The sequence below is a fragment of the Micromesistius poutassou genome (assembly GCF_964030765.1).
Source record: "Micromesistius poutassou genome assembly, chromosome: 20".
Classification (NCBI taxonomy): Eukaryota; Metazoa; Chordata; class Actinopteri; order Gadiformes; family Gadidae; genus Micromesistius; species Micromesistius poutassou.
In genome coordinates this window covers 5,801,656-5,824,834 of record NC_140290.1, presented here as the reverse complement: position 1 = coordinate 5,824,834, position 23,179 = coordinate 5,801,656, and the positions used below count along the sequence as shown (strand labels likewise).

The 23,179-nt window shown below is 47.3% G+C and overlaps 1 protein-coding gene across 2 annotated transcripts in view; it reads left to right on the top strand.

The window, feature by feature from the left end:
• Nucleotides 1-23,179, top strand: part of LOC311365542 (oxysterol-binding protein-related protein 10-like) — a gene marked incomplete at its 5' end in the record, with an annotated part of 44,986 nt that overhangs the window by 10,586 nt on the left and 11,221 nt on the right. For both annotated transcript variants that reach the window (XM_084485105.1, XM_084485104.1), the window contains 5 exons: nt 1,380-1,459; nt 3,282-3,350; nt 7,649-7,864; nt 14,090-14,318; nt 18,075-18,205. In XM_084485105.1, coding sequence (XP_084341231.1) covers nt 1,380-1,459; nt 3,282-3,350; nt 7,649-7,864; nt 14,090-14,318; nt 18,075-18,205 — 725 coding nt within the window. The remainder of the gene's footprint in view (nt 1-1,379; nt 1,460-3,281; nt 3,351-7,648; nt 7,865-14,089; nt 14,319-18,074; nt 18,206-23,179) is intronic.

The window sequence follows — 23,179 nt, the reverse complement described above, 5'->3', positions numbered from 1 at the left end:
GTTTTCAGACATGAAAACACCCCGGCATCAGGGTTACTATAGTTATTTACATGTGCGACCACCAGTTGAGGCATGGCTGTATGGGTGGCCAGTGGCCCGCGAGTATTAGACTGCGGTACCGGGGGGTGACACACAGGAGCAAAATCTCCAGCCCTTGTCAATTATGGAAAACAAATTTTAAAACAATGGCAGCAAGCACACATTATACCAGAGTCTGATGTTCCCCGTCCCCCAACGCGTTCCGGTGACCCCGATGAGGCTGGGCGCGCCACCGACCTGTTTATTGAGGTGGAGTTTATTGAAGTGTCTTAACAATATGACGTCATAAGCCAACTCCTTCACCGTTGGATTTCCTTTTTGGATGCATATAATAACAGCGCAGGTGGGAGATTTTTAGTTCTTGTATTATGTTATTATATATAACAGATTGTCTGTGAAATGTGTCCAACCAATCTCAGGGGGATGGTAAAGAGACAAGCTCCGTTTCCAGATAACAACGCATGTTGCATTCCAGAGCTGTTTTTCCTCTCAGCTCTCCTAAACCCAAACCCCAAGACAAACGCAGACAATCACCTGAGGCATTGTTGGTGACAAGAGGCAGCAGGGCCTCCTGGGAAGATGAAGTCTTTGGTCAATTAAAATCGACAGCTTTCTCAGAACCATATGTCATGGATTTAATCTGAAGCCCAGTCTTGTTCATAATGGTTTGAAATCAAATATATTCATATTTGTTCCCACTCGGATGGTGAGGCGTGCATCCAGCTGTATCGGTTGAGACGGAGACCTGCAGAGCCCCTGCCTTGGCAGACACTCATAATTGGACATTCATAATTGCATTGAGACAGGATGTGATTATGTGGATCCAGTAGGTGTATGGATCTGGAGAAGACATTACGCCCACCATAACTGTTTCCGTGAGGTTGTTTCTTTGATTGGATTCAGGGGGCATTGAACCATTTCAATTAGTATCAGCTGTACGTTTTCATTTGGACCTCCGCCCAGTGATGGCCAACCAAGTGTAGGAGAAACGGGATCACTGAGGATTTTAATGATCATGTGAAAGTGACAACCCATGCACATGATGGCCTGCTACAGGGTTAACACTTGATGCTTGGGTGTTATTGGGTGAAATCATTTCGCCCAATAACGCAAAGTTTAAGAAATCTGCAACAGATTCAAGTTTTTGGCATACTGTAGCTCTTTTTCATAAACTTTCTTGACAGCGGGGGACGTACTCGTCCGTGAACTGGTGTTGCTGATAATAATTTTAATTGGCTCACTGTACCGAAAATGGTAATGTCAACGGGAATGGAGTGTTGCTTCTCTTCACGTGTCCTTATTCCAGTCTCAACTAATGAGCTATGTGTGTGTCTCCGCAGCGTCCGATGCCAAGGAGCAGCAGTTCTGGATGAGCCAACTCCAAGCCTGTGCCAGACGCCACTCTGACTCCAGTGCCAAGGTGTGGACACACACACACACACACACGCAAACATAAATGGCCATTCAAGCAACAAATAAACAAAATGACCATTACACAAATTATGCACCATTATGCCACTCGCTACATTAAGTATTATTTTAGCAATGCAATATATAGATACTGTCGTTGGTCCAATTTTGGTGTTTCGATGCATCCCACTGCATTACAAAATAGCCAAAGCCTACCTAGTGTTCTCTTGATGGGGAACAATTGATTTTATGTGTCAACCATAATGTTGTAAATACCGCAAACGAACAGTAAAAGTTAATGGTGTTTCGTAAAAGGAATTGCTCACATTGAGAGATGGCATCGACCGATGACTTACGTTTTACTAGACGTTTGGATTGGTATCGCTCAGTCATTACCACTATCATTAAAGAATAACATGTAAGCCTGCTACTTTCACACAAAGACAAGATGGTAAACTAAAACCGCCGTCTTCACACATAAACCCACACAGACGTATATAAGATCAACCTTTCCTTCAGAAAGTATAGCGCGCAGAGAGCGTTGACATTCGCAGCCCTGTGTCTATGTTTGTCTGTTCGTGAGTGTGATGGAGGCTGTTTCTCACTCGACCAAACACATGTCAGCGCTGGCTTCTGAGACAAATGTATGTTCGTACAAAACAGCCCGACTTAAACGTTTTTTCAAGGTTCTACTGCGTTCTCAATATTTGAACTGATAATATTGATATTATATAGAATTAACTTAAGCTATTGTGTTAACCTCAACCAGTTTGTATTTGCTTTGGTTTTAGGACATTTTAGAAAATCCTCCAAAGTACTGTTGTGGTATTATCATTGATGAAAAAGTAATTGTACTTTCAATGTTTTTGGGCCTGGCAATTACATTTTTCATATTCAAGAATGTATGGCTATAAATTTAAGCCTCTTATGTTTTGTTCCGGGCCATTTACCTGTTTCATTTGGAAATGTGTTGTGAGGATATTATGGAAGCAAGACGCCATTTCACGGTGTGTTTAAATGTGTGTGGGTGTGTGTGTGCTTAAGCCTCTCTGCAAAGGTGCACGTGGGATTGAAACTCCCCATCTTTGAAAAGTACATTAGTTATTTAGTATATCCTTGGATTTTGAGCACCCCTTGCATTGTCAAAGGTTTCCTTGGGTATTATGCTGCTACACTGCTATTATACTGCATCTCCAGTTCCAGAATTCCTACTACGGTGTGTGTGTGTGTGTGTGTGTGTGTGTGTGTGTGTGTGTGTGTGTGTGTGTGTGTGTGTGTGTGTGTGTGTGTGTGTGTGTGTGTGTGTGTGTGTGTGTGTGTGTGTGTGTGTGTGTGTGTGTGCATTGTCTTCTCTGTGGGACATAGAGCTGTTTGCCTGATCCAGTGATTTTGGTGGTGAACCGTGCTTGTTATCCAGACCTGGTGTGGGAGGCCCTACTGTCCTTCCTGATGGCCTGGAAACCATCAGTGTGTGAAGGAGAACACGCTCTGACACACAGATCCACTAACAAATGGCTCCCTCTGAGCCAGCGCACTCTAAAACCCTATGCATTTCCCATGGCTACCCCGTATTTGACGTCTTGGAAGAGGGAACATGGAACGGTAGACTGGGTTCTTCGATGAGGTCTTGGGTCAGCTTGAATACTTCTCTGGTACAACTGTCACATGCATCATGACCCACGTGGCCGATTGCTCCTGAAACTGAAACTTCTCGAAGTCCAGATGACTGGTGGTGTTTTGCAACGTGTTTGGAGTCCTAATTCCCTGTGTGTGTGTGTGTGCGTGTGCGTGTGCGTGTGCGTGTGTGTGTGTGTGTCTCATTGGGTTCTCAGGTAAGGAAACTGAAGGGATCCGATGAACACCTGAGTGTGGAAAGGGCCGGAGGGAGCCAGGAGGGGCTGGTAAGTCCACACCACGAAGCCTTCTCAAGGCTTAGTCATGGTTCCACGTCGACGCAACGCAAGGGGGTTTACGGACCCGTTACGTCCTTGCAGACCCTCCTTGCGTCCACCGCAAGGGCCTGACGTGCGCCTCCCAAAAAATTGTAACCTTGTGTTGTGGCGACGCAGCAGCAAGGCGCTGTGATTGGTCCGCTCACTAAAACCCGAAGCAGAACCAAAACAGGTTCACGACTGCGTCGAACTGTCTGCGTGGTCATTGCGTTGCGTCAACGTGTTATGTTTTTTGCATTTCACCTCACCAGAATAGACGAGAGTTCTATTTGAGGCGAGTGGAAAAAGACAGCCCTGTTACACTCACGCTCTGTGTTTGCTCTGCTCTGTTAAAACAATATGAGGTATGATATGCACTTTGGGCGTGAGTGTTCCTTTTGAAATTATATTTCAATTATAAATCATCTTTCACGTTTCTCCATTTTCTTTACTCTCCTACTCCTTCCCTCTACTTATTTGTCTTCACCGCTCATTAGAGACATCTTGTGCTCTAACTCCTACTACTTCAAATTTAAGGGCATGAACAAATAAACAAGTCGACTTCTTCTTATCTCAGTGTGCGGTTCTCATCCTTTCGTTCCCTCCCTCTGTGATCCATCCCCTCCTATCTGTAGTGTTCATTGCAGCCCGAGGTTTATTTTTTACATTGATTCGATTTATGGAGCTCCCCTATCCAAAAGTTTGCCCCCTGGGCATTGCCACGGCAGCCGTGGTCACTATGGCGCCCCCCCCCGCTGGTCTAATCCCGCCGTAAGCCAGCCGCCCACCCCTCTCTGATCGCTATCGGAGTCACGCTGCCCAGGAGAGGGCTTCTCCGTTACGGAGCTTAGCTCGCGGTTCTGCCCCCTAGTGAGGTGTGATACACTAGATACAATGTCTTGAAGTATTGTTTTTCTTGAGCTTTTTTGCCACGCCCACATCCCAGTCAGGGGGATGGAGGTGATTGGTTGGAGACGAACCACCAATCACATTTGTTGTAGTTTGGAGAATGACAAAGGTCTACTGAACTCGACCGGCCGGCCTTTCTATGCTGGGGGTGTTTCTGAGTTGGGTTCAACAGTTTCACCTCAGACTTTATCACGCGTGGAAATTTAAACCAGGAATTTTTACCTGTTTGTAGTTGTTGTAAATACCTGGGTCAAAAACCGGTTAACCATGTTAAAATCAGACAGGCTGAGCTGCATATTCCGCATATTTTCACACAGCATTGCAACCTTGATACATCACTGTAGAGTGTGTGTAAGGAGACATGCTTTGGTCTGTGAAAATATCCTTGTAACGTGACACTGGTTGACTTTTATTATGAAAATGAGAACACTTTCCTTCATCAGATTCAGGAGGAACACAATAGAGTACAATGCAGCTTTAAATCAATATATGACCCATATAACCATAAAAGATCAGCTCTGTAGACATTAAAGCCGGTGTGACCGTGTGTTGGTCTGTTGATGGACTCATCTGGGGGAGTCCTCTCGTATCAACGGCTGAGCCCCTCCAGATACTGCTCTTGTGGGAGACGCAGCCACATCTGGCAGTTGATAACATGAACCATATTCGATTAATACATTCAAGTATACTTCCAAAACATGTCCTCACCATGAAATTCCGGTTCTAATGGGACTTTTTTGGGGGGTTGTTTATCTTCAAAATCTTCTGCTCTATTCCACCTCTCAAAGTGTACCTACAGCAGCTATGAATGCAACTCTAAACGATCCCAGTGGCGGTTCACCTTTCATCTCTAAACGTAGACGAACAACCAACACCGCTCCCTCAGCCGTCTCTAAATATACATCAAGTGCCACACTTATTCCCCAAAGGATGCGCTGCCTCTCAGTAATCCAAATGAGCAGTTTCATCACCCCACAGATCATCAAAACGGACCTAAATCCGCGCACACGCGGTGCTCCCCGCGGCAAAGGAAAATAAAAAGGCTGGTTGTTCCTTTCTTCCCACGCCGCCCCTTACAGTGCGCCAAAGTCCACCCACGGCAGCAGGTGCAGCACCTGTGGTGGCGGCGGTGTTGGTGGTGGCGGTGTTGGTGGTGGCGGTGGGTGGGGGTGCGGGCACGGGCATGTTGAGTGGCGGTGCTGCTGATGCGCGCTGGAAGAGTGCTGAGGCTGCAGGAACACGACCACGGCTGGCCACCGGCGGTCTCTGCCCTGCCTGGGCTGTCACGCTCTATGCGGTTGAGAGCGTGTAAGCGAGACGAGGGGAATCATAACCGGCCCCCGTTTCTGTTGTTTTGACTCCTGACTGCGTCGTCATTGACTTCCCGTTGCCTATGGTAACGATGATTAAACCAGTTTTTTTTTTTTTTTATGCAGCACTTTTCAAGTAAGAAGAAAACAGGAGCTTTGTCATATCCCTTTGCAAGGCATAGGGACGTAGCTGCGGTGTAAACCAATGAAAGCAAGACTCAAACAGGCGTGGAAGTAATGGGGTGTATGAGGACGAAATTTGGATCTAACGTTTTTTGAACGCGCGTGATGAATGGGTTTGAACACAGTCCGCTCCCTAAGTGACACGACTGGTAAATGACTCGTGCTCTGATGTTCTCCGGCGGACTGTTCCCAGTGTTGGCGTGCTGGGCATTCAGTCATTCATGCATTTATTCATGCGTTCATTCCACGCTGAGCATTGCTGTGTGAATAATGGCCAGCCTCTCATCTCGTAATGGACATGCATAATTCCTTGGGTTTAAATTATTCCGGCCTACTGTAATTGCGTCGTGCCGCTGGAACCCCACCCCGACGAACGCCGGCTCATCCATAATACAAAGGCAACGCATGGCGGCATGGGGCGCTAACAAACGTGGCGTTCATTTGGATGATAATCTAGAGAGGATTGACTTTAAAGGAGAAAGAAGTGTTTTTTTTTTTTCTGCTGACTCACAGCTTGTGTATTCAGCTCGCAGACCTCCTCCTCGTAATCCCCCCCCGGCTGCTGGTTGAAGATGTGACATTTGGCTGACGGGAAGCGGACAACCTCCTGCACTATTCATAATTGTGTGTTTTATTTGGGTGGCTCAGGCTCCCCCGGCCGCTGCTCCTTTCATCGGTACAGCCGATGTTTGATGGCCACCGAGGAGAAACAAAAGACACGATTCCTTAACAAACGGCAGTTGTTGTCCTCTTCAGCAGAGGGAGGGAGAGACTTGATCTATTTCTATAGTTTACAGTGGCACGGCTGTTGTTCCATCCAATGTGACCACCATGGTCCAAGGAGGGGACGAGACGGGGGGGGGGGGGTTGGGGGGTTGTCACTGCCAAACAGAACAGCCATTGAGGTCTGTTTGGGGCGCAGAGGTGAAGCCTTGTAGACAGGAGGTCACAGAGAGAGGGAGGGGGCCCGGCATGATGAATTAGATGGGGCTTGTTGTTTTCCTATTTATAGCAGCAACACACTGGGACTATTTACTGTTCCACGCCCATTTCACTGCTCAAATAACACTATGGTGGAATTTAAGGTTTTATAATGCTGTTTACTCCTGTCTCCTATCTTCTACTGCTCCCTACTCTTTTAACTATCCATGGTAAATAAAGCGAAGCGACTGCTAAGAGAATTTTCACCAGCATCTGGGGAGACCTTTAGCCAAAGGTAATTTAGACCCTTTTTTTAATCAGTAAGAGTCTTCTATAACCTAATGGACAATTTGAGCGATGTCTCCGGTTTCACTCATTCAGTTAAGTCATCCTTTCCTCCTTTCCCTTCTTCCAAAGCCTCTCTCTCCCTAGCTCTGGCTCTGGCTCTTCTCCCTGTCTTGTATTTATTGTTATATTTGTTGCCTGTGTGGTAAAATATCACCCTGCAGTATACGTACGGACGGTTCCATTTCATACGGAGTGCCGTTAAAGCCGGGGAGACGTGAATAAACCCTCCCTCTCGCCCCCCCCTTGTCTCCTCACACTCCTCAGTGCCTTACATTCCCACTACATCATGTGTATTTGCCGCTTGCGAGGTACTGCATCATTCTGCACAATACGCACACGGCTCTACTTCTAGAGCGTTGGGCGCCGTGTTCTCTCTCACTCTCTGTAACGGGATTGGGCCTCAGAAGGGAACCAAACGAGGAAACGCAATACACTGCAGTCAGTGAAACAGGGAGATTCGGCATGTGGTGTATTATTACTTATTTTATCACAGAACCATTTACTCTCTCTCTCTTTTTCTCTCTCTCTCTCTCTCTCTCTCTCTCTCTCTCTCTCTCTCTCTCTCTCTCTCTCTCTCTCTCTCTTCCCCTCCCGCAGGGCCCCTCCTCCTGCGGTCGCGCCCGCAGCTTCTCCCTCCTCCCCCACCTGCCTCAGCCGACGTCGTCGTCCTCCTCCTCGCCCAGCTCCCAGAGGCACTTCGGGCCCCACGCGGCCCCGCCCACCAACATCGTCTCCATCACGCACCACAAGTCCCCCGCCGCGGCGCGGCGCTCCAGGAGCCAGTGTCCCGGGCGGCTGCAGGACGTCAAAGAGGTTTGTGACACCCCAACGCACGTCCCCATCGCAAGACCCTGGGGCCCGCCCGCCTCGCCCCCCCTGTCCCGTCTGGACAGACACGCACATGCACATGCACACACGCACGCACGCACGCACGCACGCACGCACGCGCACAGCCACACACACACACACCCACACACACACACACACACGTTGGTGGTTTTCTTTTGCTTTTGGGACTGAAGAATGATAGGGTTATCTCTTCATCCACTATGGCATTGCATTTCATTGGCATTGAGAAAAAGGCATCTGGTTGAACATTATTGGTTGTGGCCAGCGTGCTTGTAAGGTTAGTTTTGGCAATGGCTTATAACATCTGATCCTGTGTATTAATGAAAAGTTAAGCCTGATATTTCCATTTAAATTCCTGTAATGTGTTTTTTGTAATGTGGCACTCGATTAATACAGTCTTTGTGAATTGTACATTTTTTTCATTTTGAGGCAAGCCCCAAAATAGTCAAGATCCACAGGGATGCTCATAGGAGAGCTCTAACCCAATAAGACCTGTTGTCAGGGCTAAGTGCTATGTAACATAATCTATCAAAAAGTGTATGCAGTGTGATCTATATTGCGCAACCCTATTATGAATGATTCCACAAAGACAAAACATCCACCCAAACAATAATTACAGGGGGCCTTCCATCAGCATTTCCCTTACTGATCAATTATTCAGTTTCTGTTAGATTCAATTGACCCTTAATGCCCAATGCTAAGGCCACTGCAGAGAATATTGATATGGCTGTGCATACTGTTCGATAGTATTTCTATGGCTGACTCACAGGCTAAAGTCACAGTGAGTCCAGTGGCTCTTCTGCTTGACTTTAGCTCAGTAAAATCAAAGGACAGCTGTCAGGAGATAGATCTGGGATAAGCTATGACCCACAGGGGTCATAGGGTCAACTGGTGGACATTGAGCTCAACTTAAATCCTTGCGGAGGATAAGTAATTATTGCAAGACTGTGTGTGCGTAGGGGTGTGGCTGTCAGTAGGGATGGACGTATGGCAATCCTAAGGATGTATAAAATAAGGTCAATACATTTACATGCCTCCTCTGCTTACATAAGCTGTCAGACCTGATACCTGTACCTTTTACACAATTAATTATTCATACATCTCCTCTTGGAACTTCTTGTTACTTTTTGGCCATTTTCCAAGTTTAAATCCTCATCAATCTTCCCAACTTAAGATGTGTTGTGCCATACACATCAACTATGTCTCTGTGGCCTACTTGTGTATCCAATATTCAGTATCCAGTATTCCCACCTTCTTTCAATCTAATTCTATACTACATACTCACACGTCTCATTCCTGTTAGTCTTTTGCTATTTGTCTTTATAGTGATTCATCAAAAGCTTTTAGTCCTGAAGCAAGGTGTTCAAGGTGGGAAATGACTAGCTAGCTGCTAGCAAGCGCCAGCTGTGCTCTATTGATGGTTGGCAGAGAACTGTGTACTAGGCTGCTGAATTATGGAGATAAGGTGAGTTCAATGCATTTTTAGCTGATGGAATGTCTTTCAAAAATGATGAACAAGCCCATTGTTTAGGCCGCACACGGGGAGCGGAGGGAGAGGGACAAAGAAGGGGACCTTAATGGACAATCCTGAAGAAGAGGAAATGTGAAGCACGAAAAAGAAATGTCCCCTGCCATGCCATGACTTTTTCCTCAATTCAAGCGTTTTTCTAGTCAGGAGCATAATGAAGAGTGACAGGGGGGAAAGTGGGTTGCACCAGCTCTGTCAGGATGGTCTTTGAAGGCCCGTTTCCTTTGCTGGCATCGTAAATACTTTTTTTTTTTTTTATCTATGGCACTTTTGTCTGTATTGTGTCTGCATAGGTAGGTAAATCCTTGAAAATGTCTGGATTCTGGAAATGTGTAGATCGTTTTACAGGTAAAAAAAACTTTCAATGCCGTTGGCACAAGGGACATGCTGTCCTTTTTTAGAAACCAAATCTTCAGAATCTGTACGGATCTAAATCCGAGGGCACTGCTTGGGGAGGAATCGTTTTACCTGTTGCTGTCAGACACAGTCGGTGGCTTGGCAATAAAAACAAGGACGTCTCTGTTTGAGGCCTTGGTTTGGTTGGTACAAAGACGCATTATAGGTGTTCTGACAAACCACATTGTAATGGGTCCCTCGAGGACAACCGGGCGCCGCGCTGATAGACGACTAGCGTACAACCACCGTTTGACCGTTTCATCGGGAACACTGAAGCGATTGTGGCTCACACACAAAATACACCCAAGATAGATCACCCAACCAGATATCGAGAACATCAATGAATCTGGCGTTCTCTTCAAACCGGCCTTCTTTCTGAGCCGCTGTTGTACATGGACTCCCTGGCTGGTTTGGAAGTGATGTCGACACTCCCCCTCCCCCCCCCAGCCCAACCCACCCTCTGCCATGTCCCTGCCTTATGGCACTAATAATAACTCTGCTCAATGAGATTCGGTCTGACACAGAAAAGAAAAGGAAGTCAGCCACAGCGGGAGGCGCGTCTTCTCTCTCACCTCTCCAAAGCGGCGGCGTTTCTTTCCCCAAAGTGAACCGCCGACGGTCAGAGTAAACATCGAGCAGATGGTGTCTGCCGTCGAGGCAAAACACACAGCGATTTGATGTTTCCCTCGTTTTTTTGGTCATCTTTTATTCTCTCTTCCTCCGGTGCGACATTGCCACAGATGGCCTCGCAAAGTGGAAGAGAAAATGGGTCTCCTTGTGCCGTGTGATTCATATCCCAGTTAGTTTGAGTGCAGTGGCCTTTGTTCTTTTCCTTTCTTCCATAAGGCCGCCTCGGTCCGATGGAAACCCTGCCTGCTGTCTTATTGCCAAAGTGGTCTCCTACGTTCCAGGTGGGGACCTTCTTCCAGCCTCATCCTTCACCCCTTTTTGTGTGTGTGTGTGTGTGTGTGTGTGTGTGTGTGTGTGTGTGTGTGTGTGTGTGTGTGTGTGTGTGTGTGTGTGTGTGTGTGTGTGTGTGTGTGTGTGTGTGTGTGTGTGTGTGCGCCTTGGACTTGATTTATGCACCACTATTCCACGTTGTCTTCCATTAGGCTGATAGCAAGGCTGCCTTTTAGGTTGATTCACGGATGGTGGTTTTAGCGGTGTTGTTAACATGTTCAAGTTCTAACGTTTTTTTATATGCAAGGTCATAAAGGATCTTTAAAGGCAGCAGAAGCTACACACTTATTCAAAGTGTGGAGCTCATTAGCTCATGGAAAACTCGCCACAGCGGGATTTGCCTTGCTGTAATTTGCTGTGACTGGTTTTACCTCGCTTCCGAAGCGTCCATTTGGTGTCGCTACGCCCCTGCTGCCTGCGCTGGGTTTTTAATCAACAACCTTTTGTTACAGCACAATACCCCCACCCGCAAGGAAGGCATTCGCCTCTGGGAAATGGAATCTGATGGAAGATGGACATGATTCTTTGTACTGTTACCGACCTCTGTACCATAGAGGTCCACCGCTCAGACCTGGGTGTGGGAACATGCAGCCCGCTGTAATGTCATTAGCTGAATAGTTCACCCGATCCGCACGCACCCAGAGTGACACACCAGCCGTCCGTCCGTCTCTTCATGTACACCTCCTTCCTATCCGTCCGTCTATCCCTAGGGCCGTTTATCTCCGGCGAAACACAATCCTATCTGCCCATCCGTCTCCCTGCATGTTTGTGTTTAAGCTCCACCGAAAGATGGGTCCTTCCGTCCGTCCGTCCGTCCGTCCGTGGACACTCCCACGACGGCCGCGTCCCGACTCGAGTCCTCGCCTCGGCAGCAGTGGCGGCGGCGGCGGGCCTGCCTGTCACAACGCGTGGACCCGTCAAACGCCGTTCCCTTCTCTACGGAGGCGCGCCACTCGGGCGCTCTGCCCTGCCATGGCTGAGTAAGATCACTGAGGGTCAGGCTATTCCTGGCGGCGTGGCCGGTCCTGCTGGCTCTGCAGTGAGCCTGCTGTGGGGAAGGGCTCGCTCCGAGCCCAACCACTTAGCTTCCTTATTGGAGGCCTTCTGGTGCTGGTTTGCTGCAGGCTTTCCGGCGGGACGACAGTAGCTCCAGTGTCTTGTGTGCATGTGCCCCAGAATGAATGGGGACTTGAAAATCGCTTGTGTCAGTCGACGAGTTGTGGCGTATTTGAAAGAGTTTTATCTTTTAGAACGTTTTATGTTTTTTTTTTGCTTCACATCATCATTCGTATCATTCATAGTGTGGGGTGAAGGTTGGGCCGTGTAGTGACAGGTGTTCAATGAATGACCTAGTAACCATGGGGCAGTCAGAGGAACTTTTGCACAGAATTTTACACGGCCCTTTATACTTCAAACTTCAGATGGTGTTGGAGGCTGTGTCTCACTGACGGATAACGGATAACACTTCATACCCGTCGATGATTACAGGCTCGGCGTGGAGAGTAGAGCACTCCACATTTTAAATAAGCTGTTAAAGGAAGATAAAGGAACTTTTGATAATGTTCTCATTATCAAAAGTATTTCTCCCTGGCCAAACACTTCCAGGAATCTATTTAAAAACCCCTCTCTGGCAGCGTTTATGCGGTCCTTTGTAGCCTTAATTTGCAGCTTCTGTATCTGGAGTACACCGACGAAAGTCATAACATAATTAACCAAGCTATTTGTGTGGGATGGTGGTTAATTACTTGCTTCAAGGGTCCTCTTTCCCTCTCTACAGTTCTCTATACCCGGTCATTAGGACTTGACCATAAATGAAATGCAGGGTTCGGCTTCCTAACTATTTTAGGTTGAAGTTTGTTTGTGTTTTAATCGTCTTGAATGTCTGAGCCATACAGATTATTTGAGGGTTGCATAGCAACGCATAAACCTGCAGTCTTGCACTGTAAACTAAAAACAGCCACCTCTTTTGGTCTATTGGTTTTGATTGGGCTCCATTATAATCAGGACATTTTGGCTTTTGTGGTTCTGTACTTTCTGAAGGTTGGATCTAGCAATGTCACATTGCAAAACTATGGAGGAAAGGACTTTATTAATACATGTGCTTCCCATTAGAAATCAATCAGTAATAAGAACTGGTGTATGGAAAATAGGTCTTGACTACATGGTGACCATAACATTGTTTTAGAGGCGTGTTGTTTACAGTGCTGCGTCAAGCTGTGTGAATTGGTTGGAAATATCACTCTGTACCGATTCAGGCAGATGTTTTATTAAAGTGAAAGAAAGTACGGGTGTAGCCGTGACACCAAGCAATGATAATGAATAAAACATTTTTATTCAGCCCAGATTTCTTACAAAGCAGAAATATTAAGTCTGCCCACTGGACTGACAATTTGTAAACCTCATAGGTGAGTCATAGCAGAATGTTTCACTTCTAGGTGTGTGTGTGTGTGCAAAAACAAGATTCACACACGAGAAGCTGTGATGTTTTCTTGTTTTCCTTTTTTTTTATTTGAGTGTGTGTGTGTGTGTGTATGGGTGTGGGGTGTTGGGGGGTCGGGGTGTAGCTGGGTGTGTTCTCTTTGGTCTGTACCCACTGTTGCAAAGGCACATTTTGACCTGAACATCCTAATATAAATGCATGACCAATTATCTAGTCCCCTATGAGTGATGCTGGTCACGTCCTCCTCCCGACAAGCGTTTCCACCTGAAGTCCACCGTTCTGCTGGCGCTGTACTTGGACATTTTAATAAGTGATGGAGGACGATGTGACCGGCATCACGAATGAGCGATTGGTAGACGTTCAGCCATGGCTGTTGTACACTTCGAATATACACTTTGACACTTGATTTTAGCGCGATCAATCGTTGTGAGAAGCTGATATATTTTTTCGGAATACAATGACCCGGGGCCGGACTCGGTTCCCCTTGACCAAGGACATTGCTGAAAAATGATATTTTCTATTTCAAAAGGAAGGCAACAGCATTTGACACCTTCGCCATACCCAGATTGTGAGTAACTTATTTTATCCCATCCTGAACTGTCAGGGAACACATTGAAGCTCTTGGAGGCTCGAGGCGTGCTTCCGGCACAGGCAGGTCTCTCCAAAGTGTCTGCATTTGGACGTGGGCACATTTAGTTTTGAGTTGTTTCCTCTGTTAAAAAAAGAGAATGTAACTAGGGCAAAGGGGGTTCTACAGCAGACTGCAATATATGTCAACGCTTCATTCACTCATGTTCAAAAAAAGGGGTATGATTCCTCTGCCAGTGTACCACCCTGACTGTGGGCCCTCCCGCTCCCTCCCCAGGTGATGTCCCAGGCAGAGGGCCAGCAGAAGAACCTGGTCCACTCCATCGACGCGCTGCCCACCAAGGGACCCTTGTCCTGCCTGGACCAGGACCTGCTGCTGCTCAAGGCCACCTCGGCGGCCACCCTCAGCTGCCTGGGGGAGTGTCTGAACATCCTGCAGCAGAGCCAGGGCCAGCCCCTCTCTAAGGCCTCGCAGCCCAACCACACCGTCCTCGGAGCCCAGTCGGGTGAGTTGGCCCCGGGCCCCATTCCAGCTCTGCTCCTGGAGCCCCCGACACCTACATCCCCATTTCCTCCGTCCCCCGTCTCCCCCCAGTCTCCCCACCAAGGGCCCGACCCCAGCGGCAAGGCGCCCTTGGCCGAGCTGGACTGTGGCCTTTGTCCCTACCTGTTGGGGTCTGTGAACTTGAGTGTCTGCGGTAAATGTTGCTGAGTGTTGTCTCCGTTCAAACAGTGATTTTTGAACTTGAACCTCTTGTGTTTCCTGAATGTTTTTGTTGTTGTTCCTCTTGTTGTTGTTTTTGTTTGTTAGTGGTTTTGATGTTTTTCCCATTCATTGCTGTTTGTCTTGCTGTCAAATGAAGTAAAATGCAAATGACTCCTTCTCAAAATCGTTACTGCGTGCCAAGTGTATGCATGAGTGACTGCGTGTTGAAGTTCACTTACAGACGACACTGTTTACAAAAGTTCATTAAAGCATTTCAAACTTGTCTTGCTAAGTGTATGTGGAGAAAATGTCAATATAGGGGTGTGAGTATGTGTAAATAAGTGAACCTATTTCACTAATACTATGCAGGTAATTCTTAATTTCATCTAAAGTCAAGTAAACCTATTATCTCAAAATCTCTATCGGTCTTTACCAAAGAACCCCACCTGGGTGCCTACAAGTCGGACCGTGCTACCATGTTCAACCTACTGTGCCAAACTTAAATTGAATCAATAAAGCTCTTTTAAAGGAAACCTTTGCAGCCATGGGGTGCCTCTATGTTTGTAGATTTCCGTGTTTAATGGCGTAACACGTGTAACACACAGCTGAATACAACAGATCAGGAACTCTGGGGAAATTCTGCTCATTTTATTGTTGTCTCAAAATCTCACACATGTAATTATTTTCCATGAAAATCACCCTCCCGGAGAAATCTTTTGGAAACTAAACAAATGCACACCTTCTCAGTCATAAATATGCTATAATATAAATATAATATAATATATATTATAAACAATAAATAATATAAATAATGCTCATAATTTAAACCCTGCATATGCTTGCTACAGGATCACCTTTCTAATCAAAGGAACAAAAACAACAAATATACAATAGGGTTGAACTAGATTAGCTTTTGGGCCAATGTCCCTACTGTTTGAAACTGCATTAGCTTCTTTGGTGTGAAGAAATGCAAATACCTAACAGAATGCAGAACGAAAAATGTGGTTCCCTGGTGTTGCGTCTGGTGCGTGCCTTGTCTTCGGGCCGGGCTTATGGATCCCATGTTAATCCTCATACTCTGTTGGTCTTTTGTCCCATATGCGTCGACAGTCACCCTGCCCTCTGTCTGTTCGTCAGACAGGGGGTGGTGCGGAATGGGACCGCCCAGTCGCAAGTACAAACCTCTTTCCGTCTGTTGCCTGGACGACAGGGCCCGCGGGGGTCCAGGCGCTCCATGCTGCCGGCATGTACCTCACCCACCCACCTTTAACTTAGCTCATTTCTCTTACGACACTACTCTCCATCGAGAGACTCTGCGTGCTCTGTTTGGCCAAATGGTGATCATGGTCTGGCACGATGGCATGGGCGGTTCAACACGTTGAAGCAGCTGAGAACAGGGGGTACTCGGTCGGTTTTTGGCTTGATTGTTTTTTTTTTCACAGCAATTCCTCTGCAGGAGATTCTTGCTACAGTGCAGCCACTGCATGGCCACTGCTCTCCACTGGCAAGCTGAGCATGGGGGTTCACATGGGGGGGGGGGGGGACTGGCCGGCTCTGGCGTGGAACCAGAGTACCAGCCAAGTGAACAAGCTTGGTTCCAGGCTTGGTTTGTTAAGAGAGAATGTATTGGACCAGAGGGGGCCGGGACTTTGAGGGGTGTACCAAATACCTTGTCAGATTTCAGTTTGACAGAGGGGTCTTGGGTGGCTTTTGGACGTATTCTCCCCTTACCTTAATCGCTTTGCCCGAAAAGTTTGTTTTGGTCCTCCAACACCGCTTTTTGATTTCCTTTAAGGACATGTTGAATCCATAAAGGGATTGATTTAGCTCACCAACCATGCTCCAGCCCTATCAGTCCCTTCGCCTTTACCATGAAGAAAAGCGATATTGGTTGGTGTGCAATCAAGATATGTCAACGGCATGTAACTTTGTATGTACTTCTTGATCAAGTGTGATTTGTGTTTTTGTCTGAGAAACAAAGAAATGGGGCCCACTTATAACTGTACTTACTTTGGTGTCCAAGCCCAGAAATAGAAGGTAAAGTCATTGAATAATAGGCATGAACGTTTGTCTGTTCAATGTTTGGTCTACACCAAAGCTGGAACTTCCGGGTTCAGAATGTGAAAGTCCTCCCCGTTTTGAGTACAGCATCATCATTTTTCGAAAGGCCGCAATTCAAATGCAAAACTGATAATTCAGATAAGCTGCATTGCTGCATGGGTAGGTAAAAAAGATGGCCACACTTTTGACTCTCTGAACCTGAGATTTTCCACCACTGGCCTGCACAGACCTTTCAGTTCACCTGCATGCGCCAGGTTCAATGGCTTCTGTAGCCCACTCATTTCTACTTCTGGTGCTGATGGTGACATCCCAGAGCAATTTCTCAAATTAAAGACTCATCAAACACTCCAATTGAACTGCAGGGACAGCACCACCTCTTGAGAAGCACCAGTAATTGCCGATGCTGTTTCTGATTGGGATTGCTTCAATCAGGGACCAGGGTAATACAGCCATGCAATAACTAATTTCCAACGGTAAATGTTTTGTGGACTAAATTGGATGTACCATATACCTGTGCCTGCCAGCAAGGCAGAAGTACTGTATGCCTGTCCTGGTATGTATACCAACACTGCTGGTATGTAATGGAGCAGGCAGGCTAGCACTTTAAATCACCCCCTCAGTTGACTGGTAGACTGACCCCAGGGGATCCTTAACAGCATTTCATCTGGACGGGCCCGCCGCAGGCACCTCTCCGAGCACGTGCTGCAGGCTCAGTCAGCACCGCTTTCTACTCACTAATGGATAATGTGGACTGGGGCTGTTGCATTCAGACATTAAACCTTATTTGGCTGCTGGGTTATGCAATGAGGAGGCACCGGTGGCTGGTCCTAATATCAGTCTGTTGGCAGTGGATTGCAATAGGATGTTTTATGAGAAGCAATTCCAAAGTGTGTTTTAATGCACTGTAGTGGATGAGTCGCCTGTTCAAGTGTCTCTCTAAAGACTGGGGCAAGTGTTCACTCAAACGCCTTGGCAGCAGCTGTTTTGTGTTCAGAATTGAAATGTCAGATAATGAATGGTATTTAATGGACCATATCACTTAACCATCTTGATAATGGAATGTATCATTTTTATTAGTGTATATTTATGTTGTTTTCCTTTTGAAGTGTTGCCACGAGACACTTCATGGGGGATAGATCTCAAACGGTTGTTTTTTTAATCCAGACAATTATTTGATTTTGATTTGCTTCAAGCAAGCTATTGTTGATCTCCCTATTGGCAAAAAATAACGAATGAATAGATATATTTCACACACACACACACACACACACACACACACACACACACACACACACACAGACACAGACGCGCACACAGACAGACCCAAAACCACAGAAAACCACAACCACACACACACACACACACACAAAACCACAGCCACACACACACAAAACCACAGCCACACACACACACAAAACCACAGCCACACACACAACATATCCCCCCTCACCCGTTCCCCTCTGTCTTGGTCTTGACCTCACCCATCTCCTTCCAGATGGTGCACCTGTGTGGACTGTACCAAAGTCGCCCTCGGTGGACCACCTGAAGAACGGCGGCCCGACGCCCCTGGGCTTGGCCTCCCCCTCCCCCTCCCTCAGGAAGAAGGGAACGTCCCCTGGTGCTGAGGTGAGGAAGACCTGCCCACTCTCTACGGGGTTCACACTCTTTATTCTCGCCTCTCTCCTCCTTGACCATCCCCGCGGCGCGGCATCCTGGCTCCCACAGGTCACCTGTGGTGAGACGCCCTATTACGGCTATTATCATTATTATTATTATTAAGAACATGAATCGTCTTTCACCGAAAGGTTGCTTCTCCTTTAGAGTTTGCATCCGGGCGCCCTCCTTCCCTTTCCCTTTTTCCGTCTCCCTGTTTCCGAATGCGGTTGACGCGCGACAACCCCTTTCAGTTCGGCCGCACTTTGTGCTGTGCGCAAAAAGGGAGAAGCCATTTTGAAGAGAAAAAATGCATGTTTTCCTCCAGCCCCCGTCAAGGGCTCGCCGACGTCAGCGGGGGGCAGTGTCGCCCCCCCCCCCCCCTGAGAGACGTAGAGGGGGGGGGGGGGAGTCCTGCTTTTTCCTGCTCTGTCCTCCTCCGTCACGCTCTGAGATGTTGTGCCCGGGTCCCGTGTGACGCAGGGAAAGTGCTCTCAGGCTGCTGAGAGTTTGAGCAGATCTGCTGTGTAATAAGTGGGTCACGATGCAGCGATGCGCCGCAGCTCAGCCACACGCTAGCTCTCCGAATGCATGAGGTTAGCGTGCGGTATCTGGGCTGCCCTGAGACGCAGACGCAGGCTGCGCGCGTGTGTGTGTGCGTGTGTGCGTGTGTGTGTGTGTGTGTGTGTGTGTGTGTGTGTATGTGTGTATGTGTGTGTGTGTGTGTGTGTGTGTGTGTGTGTGTGTGTGTGTGTGTGGGGTGCGAGGAGGATTGTGTAATGCGTGGAGCCCCCTTTCCCTTCAACCACATTTAGTTGATGTTTCCTATAGCTTCACATGCAGTGTGTCTGTCTCTTGATGTTGTAGTATTTAAAAGCGTCGCTTTTTCACATTTGCTGCATTGATAGATTCCAAGATGAAGCTGAACCAACAGTAAGAGTAACATGTGCAGGGAATTAATTTCAAGCCTTCTGTCCCTTGTACACTGCTCCCCTGCCTGTTTGTAGTTACATTTCTACTGCAGCGATAACCTTTGTTATGTGGCACCTACGCTTAGCTGGATATTATTTTCTCTCTTGTTCAATTTGGTCCGCGGAGGGGGAAAAAAAAGGTAAAGTAATCACATCTCAAACAAAAGTGATGACTGCCGTGGAAGAAAGTTGGAGGACGCAGGTTTAAATATGTATTTAAGCATGCAATTATGTGTCAAGGCACTCATGGAACTCACTAAACCTTCACAATTTAATACATTGTATAAAACATAACACTTAATGACCGGGGGGGGGGGGGGAGTGAGGTATAGACGGGAACAGGCAATATTTTGCTGTCCCACAAAGGCCGCGCTATAAGAGCAGCACTGTGAGCCATCAATATAACGACCCCCCTCCTATTGACGGATGGCTGTAAAACATGGTATTATGGGGTTTCACAGTCAATGCTGACAAGTGACTCAGACCTATTGTTCGGCTGTTGAAGAATAGAGACCGTTTGGCAGTTTGACATAAAATAGAGCGATTGAATGTCACCAACCACGTAGAAAAAAAAAAGTAGGTTACATGGGATGTAAGCCATTAATGTAATTGAATAATTTTTTGTCTGTATTATCAGTTATGATGTTTCGTGCAGCTCGAAGAGGACTGTGAAAGGGTTAAATGCGCTACTCTACTTCAGTCAGCGTCAGCGCAGCTAACTGTTTCATTATCTCAGTACCGATTCAGATCCATTCTCTAATGAAACATTAACCCCCGGTCAGGGACGAAGAGCTCAAAGCATTCGGTTGGCTGAGGGCAGGAAAGCGGAAAAACTGGAGTGGTCGGGACGAGGACCGTGAAGAGCGGAGAGCAAAACGAAAGAGGTCTCGTCCTCTCTGCTGCCTTCCACTTTCCAGCCGCCCGTCTGTTTAAAATTAAGCAGACAACAAGAGCGAGTAGGCCTACTTCTATTTTCACCTGGCATGGGCCCGATCTGTGTGTGCATGTGCGTGTGCGCGCGTGTGTGTGCGCGCGTGCGTGGGCTCAAAGTGCATACGCTTGCAGAATTGTTGTCACTGTTTATGCATTCTCCAATAGGGACGCTGTACCTGTTAGCTGTAGCCTAGCGGTTGTTATGGATGGGATCACCCGGTGCAGCGGTGACAGTAAATGACATAAAATCAATCAGCCGTCTGCCGTGCCCCTCGAGGTGTGAACGTTTAGGGGTGGCAAGTGACAGTGGCGAAACGTTGATGCGGTCTGAAAGGGCACTGAGACTGTTTTGATGGCGTAGATTGAATTTGCCTGATGGGTTGGAGTGCATGCTCAATAGAGGGGGGATGGAGGTGTAATAACAGAGTCACGCTGCAGCCGGAGCCTGGCCACTGGGTCACATGTTCTCAAGAGCAAACACGTCAGTGGTCATCCGGGCTGCAGTTCCACTTGTCTCCAGCAGAAGGCAGCAAAGGACTGAATGTATTGATTCCCATACGTTTGTTTGTACCACGGACCCTTTTCGCACAGGGGTCATAGTAGGGCATAAACAGGTGTCGTTCCTAACACTGATGATGGGTCTGCTGCACTTATGTACCAGGGCACAGGCACGAGGCTAAGCTAGTGCAGAAAAGTCTACTAGCTGTGCCCTGCTGCCACATACAAAGAGCGACACCTATGTTTGTGTTACGATGAGGCTTCTGAAAAGGAGCTTCCCACTTCCCAGAAAATCATTGTTCAAATTTTGATGGACAATTGTGGTTTTATAGAAGATGAGTAAAAGAGTAACTGATGAGATGTATACACGGTTCTTCACTCACTAATTGCCTCTATTAAAAGTTGAACAATGCAAAAGTTGGGGATATAATTTGAAGCTGCCCATTGCCCATTTTCTCCCTGTAGGCCTCCTCGAGCAAGATGCCTTTAACTCCACTGCTGCCTAATGACATGTAGGCCTGTCTAAAAATACGGACTCGCTAAGTGTCCTCATTAAAAGCGGTTAGCGACCGGCTAGTGCGTGTTGGTGGTCTCCTCGTCCGGGCAGGTAGGTGGCAGAGCTCTCTGTGTGTGGGGAGGCGTCGGTCGTGACTCACTGCCTGCTTCTCGTCTCCGGATTTATTTAGCTCAGAGGCTCGGTGGGCGGCCTAGATGTGTGTGACGCCCGACAATTGAAACTAAACTTCTCCAAGCACGCAGCGATATCTCCCCGGGTAACTAAGGGTCCGCGCCTTATGTTACCATGCCAACTCAACATAGATAGACACATTCTAGAAGAGCCTTGTTTGGAGTTATTCTTCTTTTAGTGTGTGTGTGTGTGTGTGTGTGTGTGTGTGTGTGTGTGTGTGTGTGTGTGTGTGTGTGTGTGTGTGTGTGTGTGTGTGTGCTTTATTTTATTTTATTATTATTATTTTTTTTGCAAAGAAAACAATGCTATTAGATTTTATTCGGCTTTTATCATTTTTTTTATAAATAAAACGAACCAAGGACACACATGTTTTATTTGCATTCCCCTTACTAGTACACACAAACTTTGATTACTAATTTGACACTCATTATTAGTCTATAATATACCATGACAAGTAATGGAGTCCCACAATGTGTCAATTATTGAGCATAGCGTGTGTTTGGTGTCTCAACGTTGATTCACAGCGGCTCACTGATATTAATCATGACCTGAAGCATGACACACTGGCTGCTGGGAAGCTTTTGATGTTGTGTGATCAGGGGCTTTGATGAAGGTTAGATCATCATGTTATGCTCCAGCGGCACCTGAAAGGCACAGCTGTGCCAAGAGCATCTGCCGGGGAAGACGTGTCCACAACCTCATTGTTTCCTGTTTCAAATCCAGAATTCCCTGGAATAAACAAGAACATCATTTTTTTTTAATGAATTATTAATACAGTATATTCCCAGGCCTGCCTTAAGACACTAAAAACTTGTTTTCAGTAATGGACAACATCCCTAATTATGGACATTTTATTGATCATAAATTACCATTAATTAAAAATTTTCCTCAGTTTTCCTTCAAATACACTTGTGTGTGTGTGTGTGTGTGTGGTGAGGGGGCAGTTTGGTGCCCGTTCTCTCATAGGATGTTACAAAGCACAAAGAAGTACAAAGCACATACTTTAATTACAAGCCTCAGCCTCTTCTTCACACTTGCGCTATAACAAGGCCCTCCTCGTATCGCTTTCACCCCCTACAACACCACCGAGACATCAGCTCTCCCCCTTACACATGCACACGCACACACACACACACACACACACACACACACACACACACACACACACGCACACACACACAGGCGACGCTCCCCGCCGGAGCCCGCGTCCAGATGCGTTCTGTTTAGCGAGGCGCTGGTGCGGTGGTGAACAGCGGTGCCGTGGCTCAAAGCTATACTGGATGTTGGTGTAATCCCCCCCACCATTGAGGTGTACACCACTGTGCTTCCCTGCAGCGCTGGCTGTGAAATTGCCCGGCTTATTCCACCACATAGAGGGGGGGGGGGGGGGGGGGGGCACTGACATAGGCACTGAGGCAGCAGCGTCAACAAGGGGGCAGAGGACTGGGGGTTTGGAACACAAGGCCCGGCCACGCTCATTAAGATACTCTTAGGCACGCACACACACACACACACACACACACACACACACACCATGTCCGGATGGGAGAGGGGGAAAGAAGAGACACGCGCTCATACACACGCAGATGATTGCGTTGTCAAAGCAAAGCGTGGCGATGATGACTCACACGTCAGCCACCCTCGTCTTCATTTAAGGATCGTGTTTCCAACCGCTGACGTTGCTTGTCAAGGAGGAGTGAGGATGAGCATAGAGTACAGAGTACGAGGCGAGAGATGTCACTTTTTTTTGCCTTGCCTCCCTCGAGCGTCAAGAGGGGTCCCCTCATTACGGACGGAGCCCATTGTTAGTGAAAGGTCACCTCGCTGGCCACCCCTCCACCGTCCAGCTTCACACCG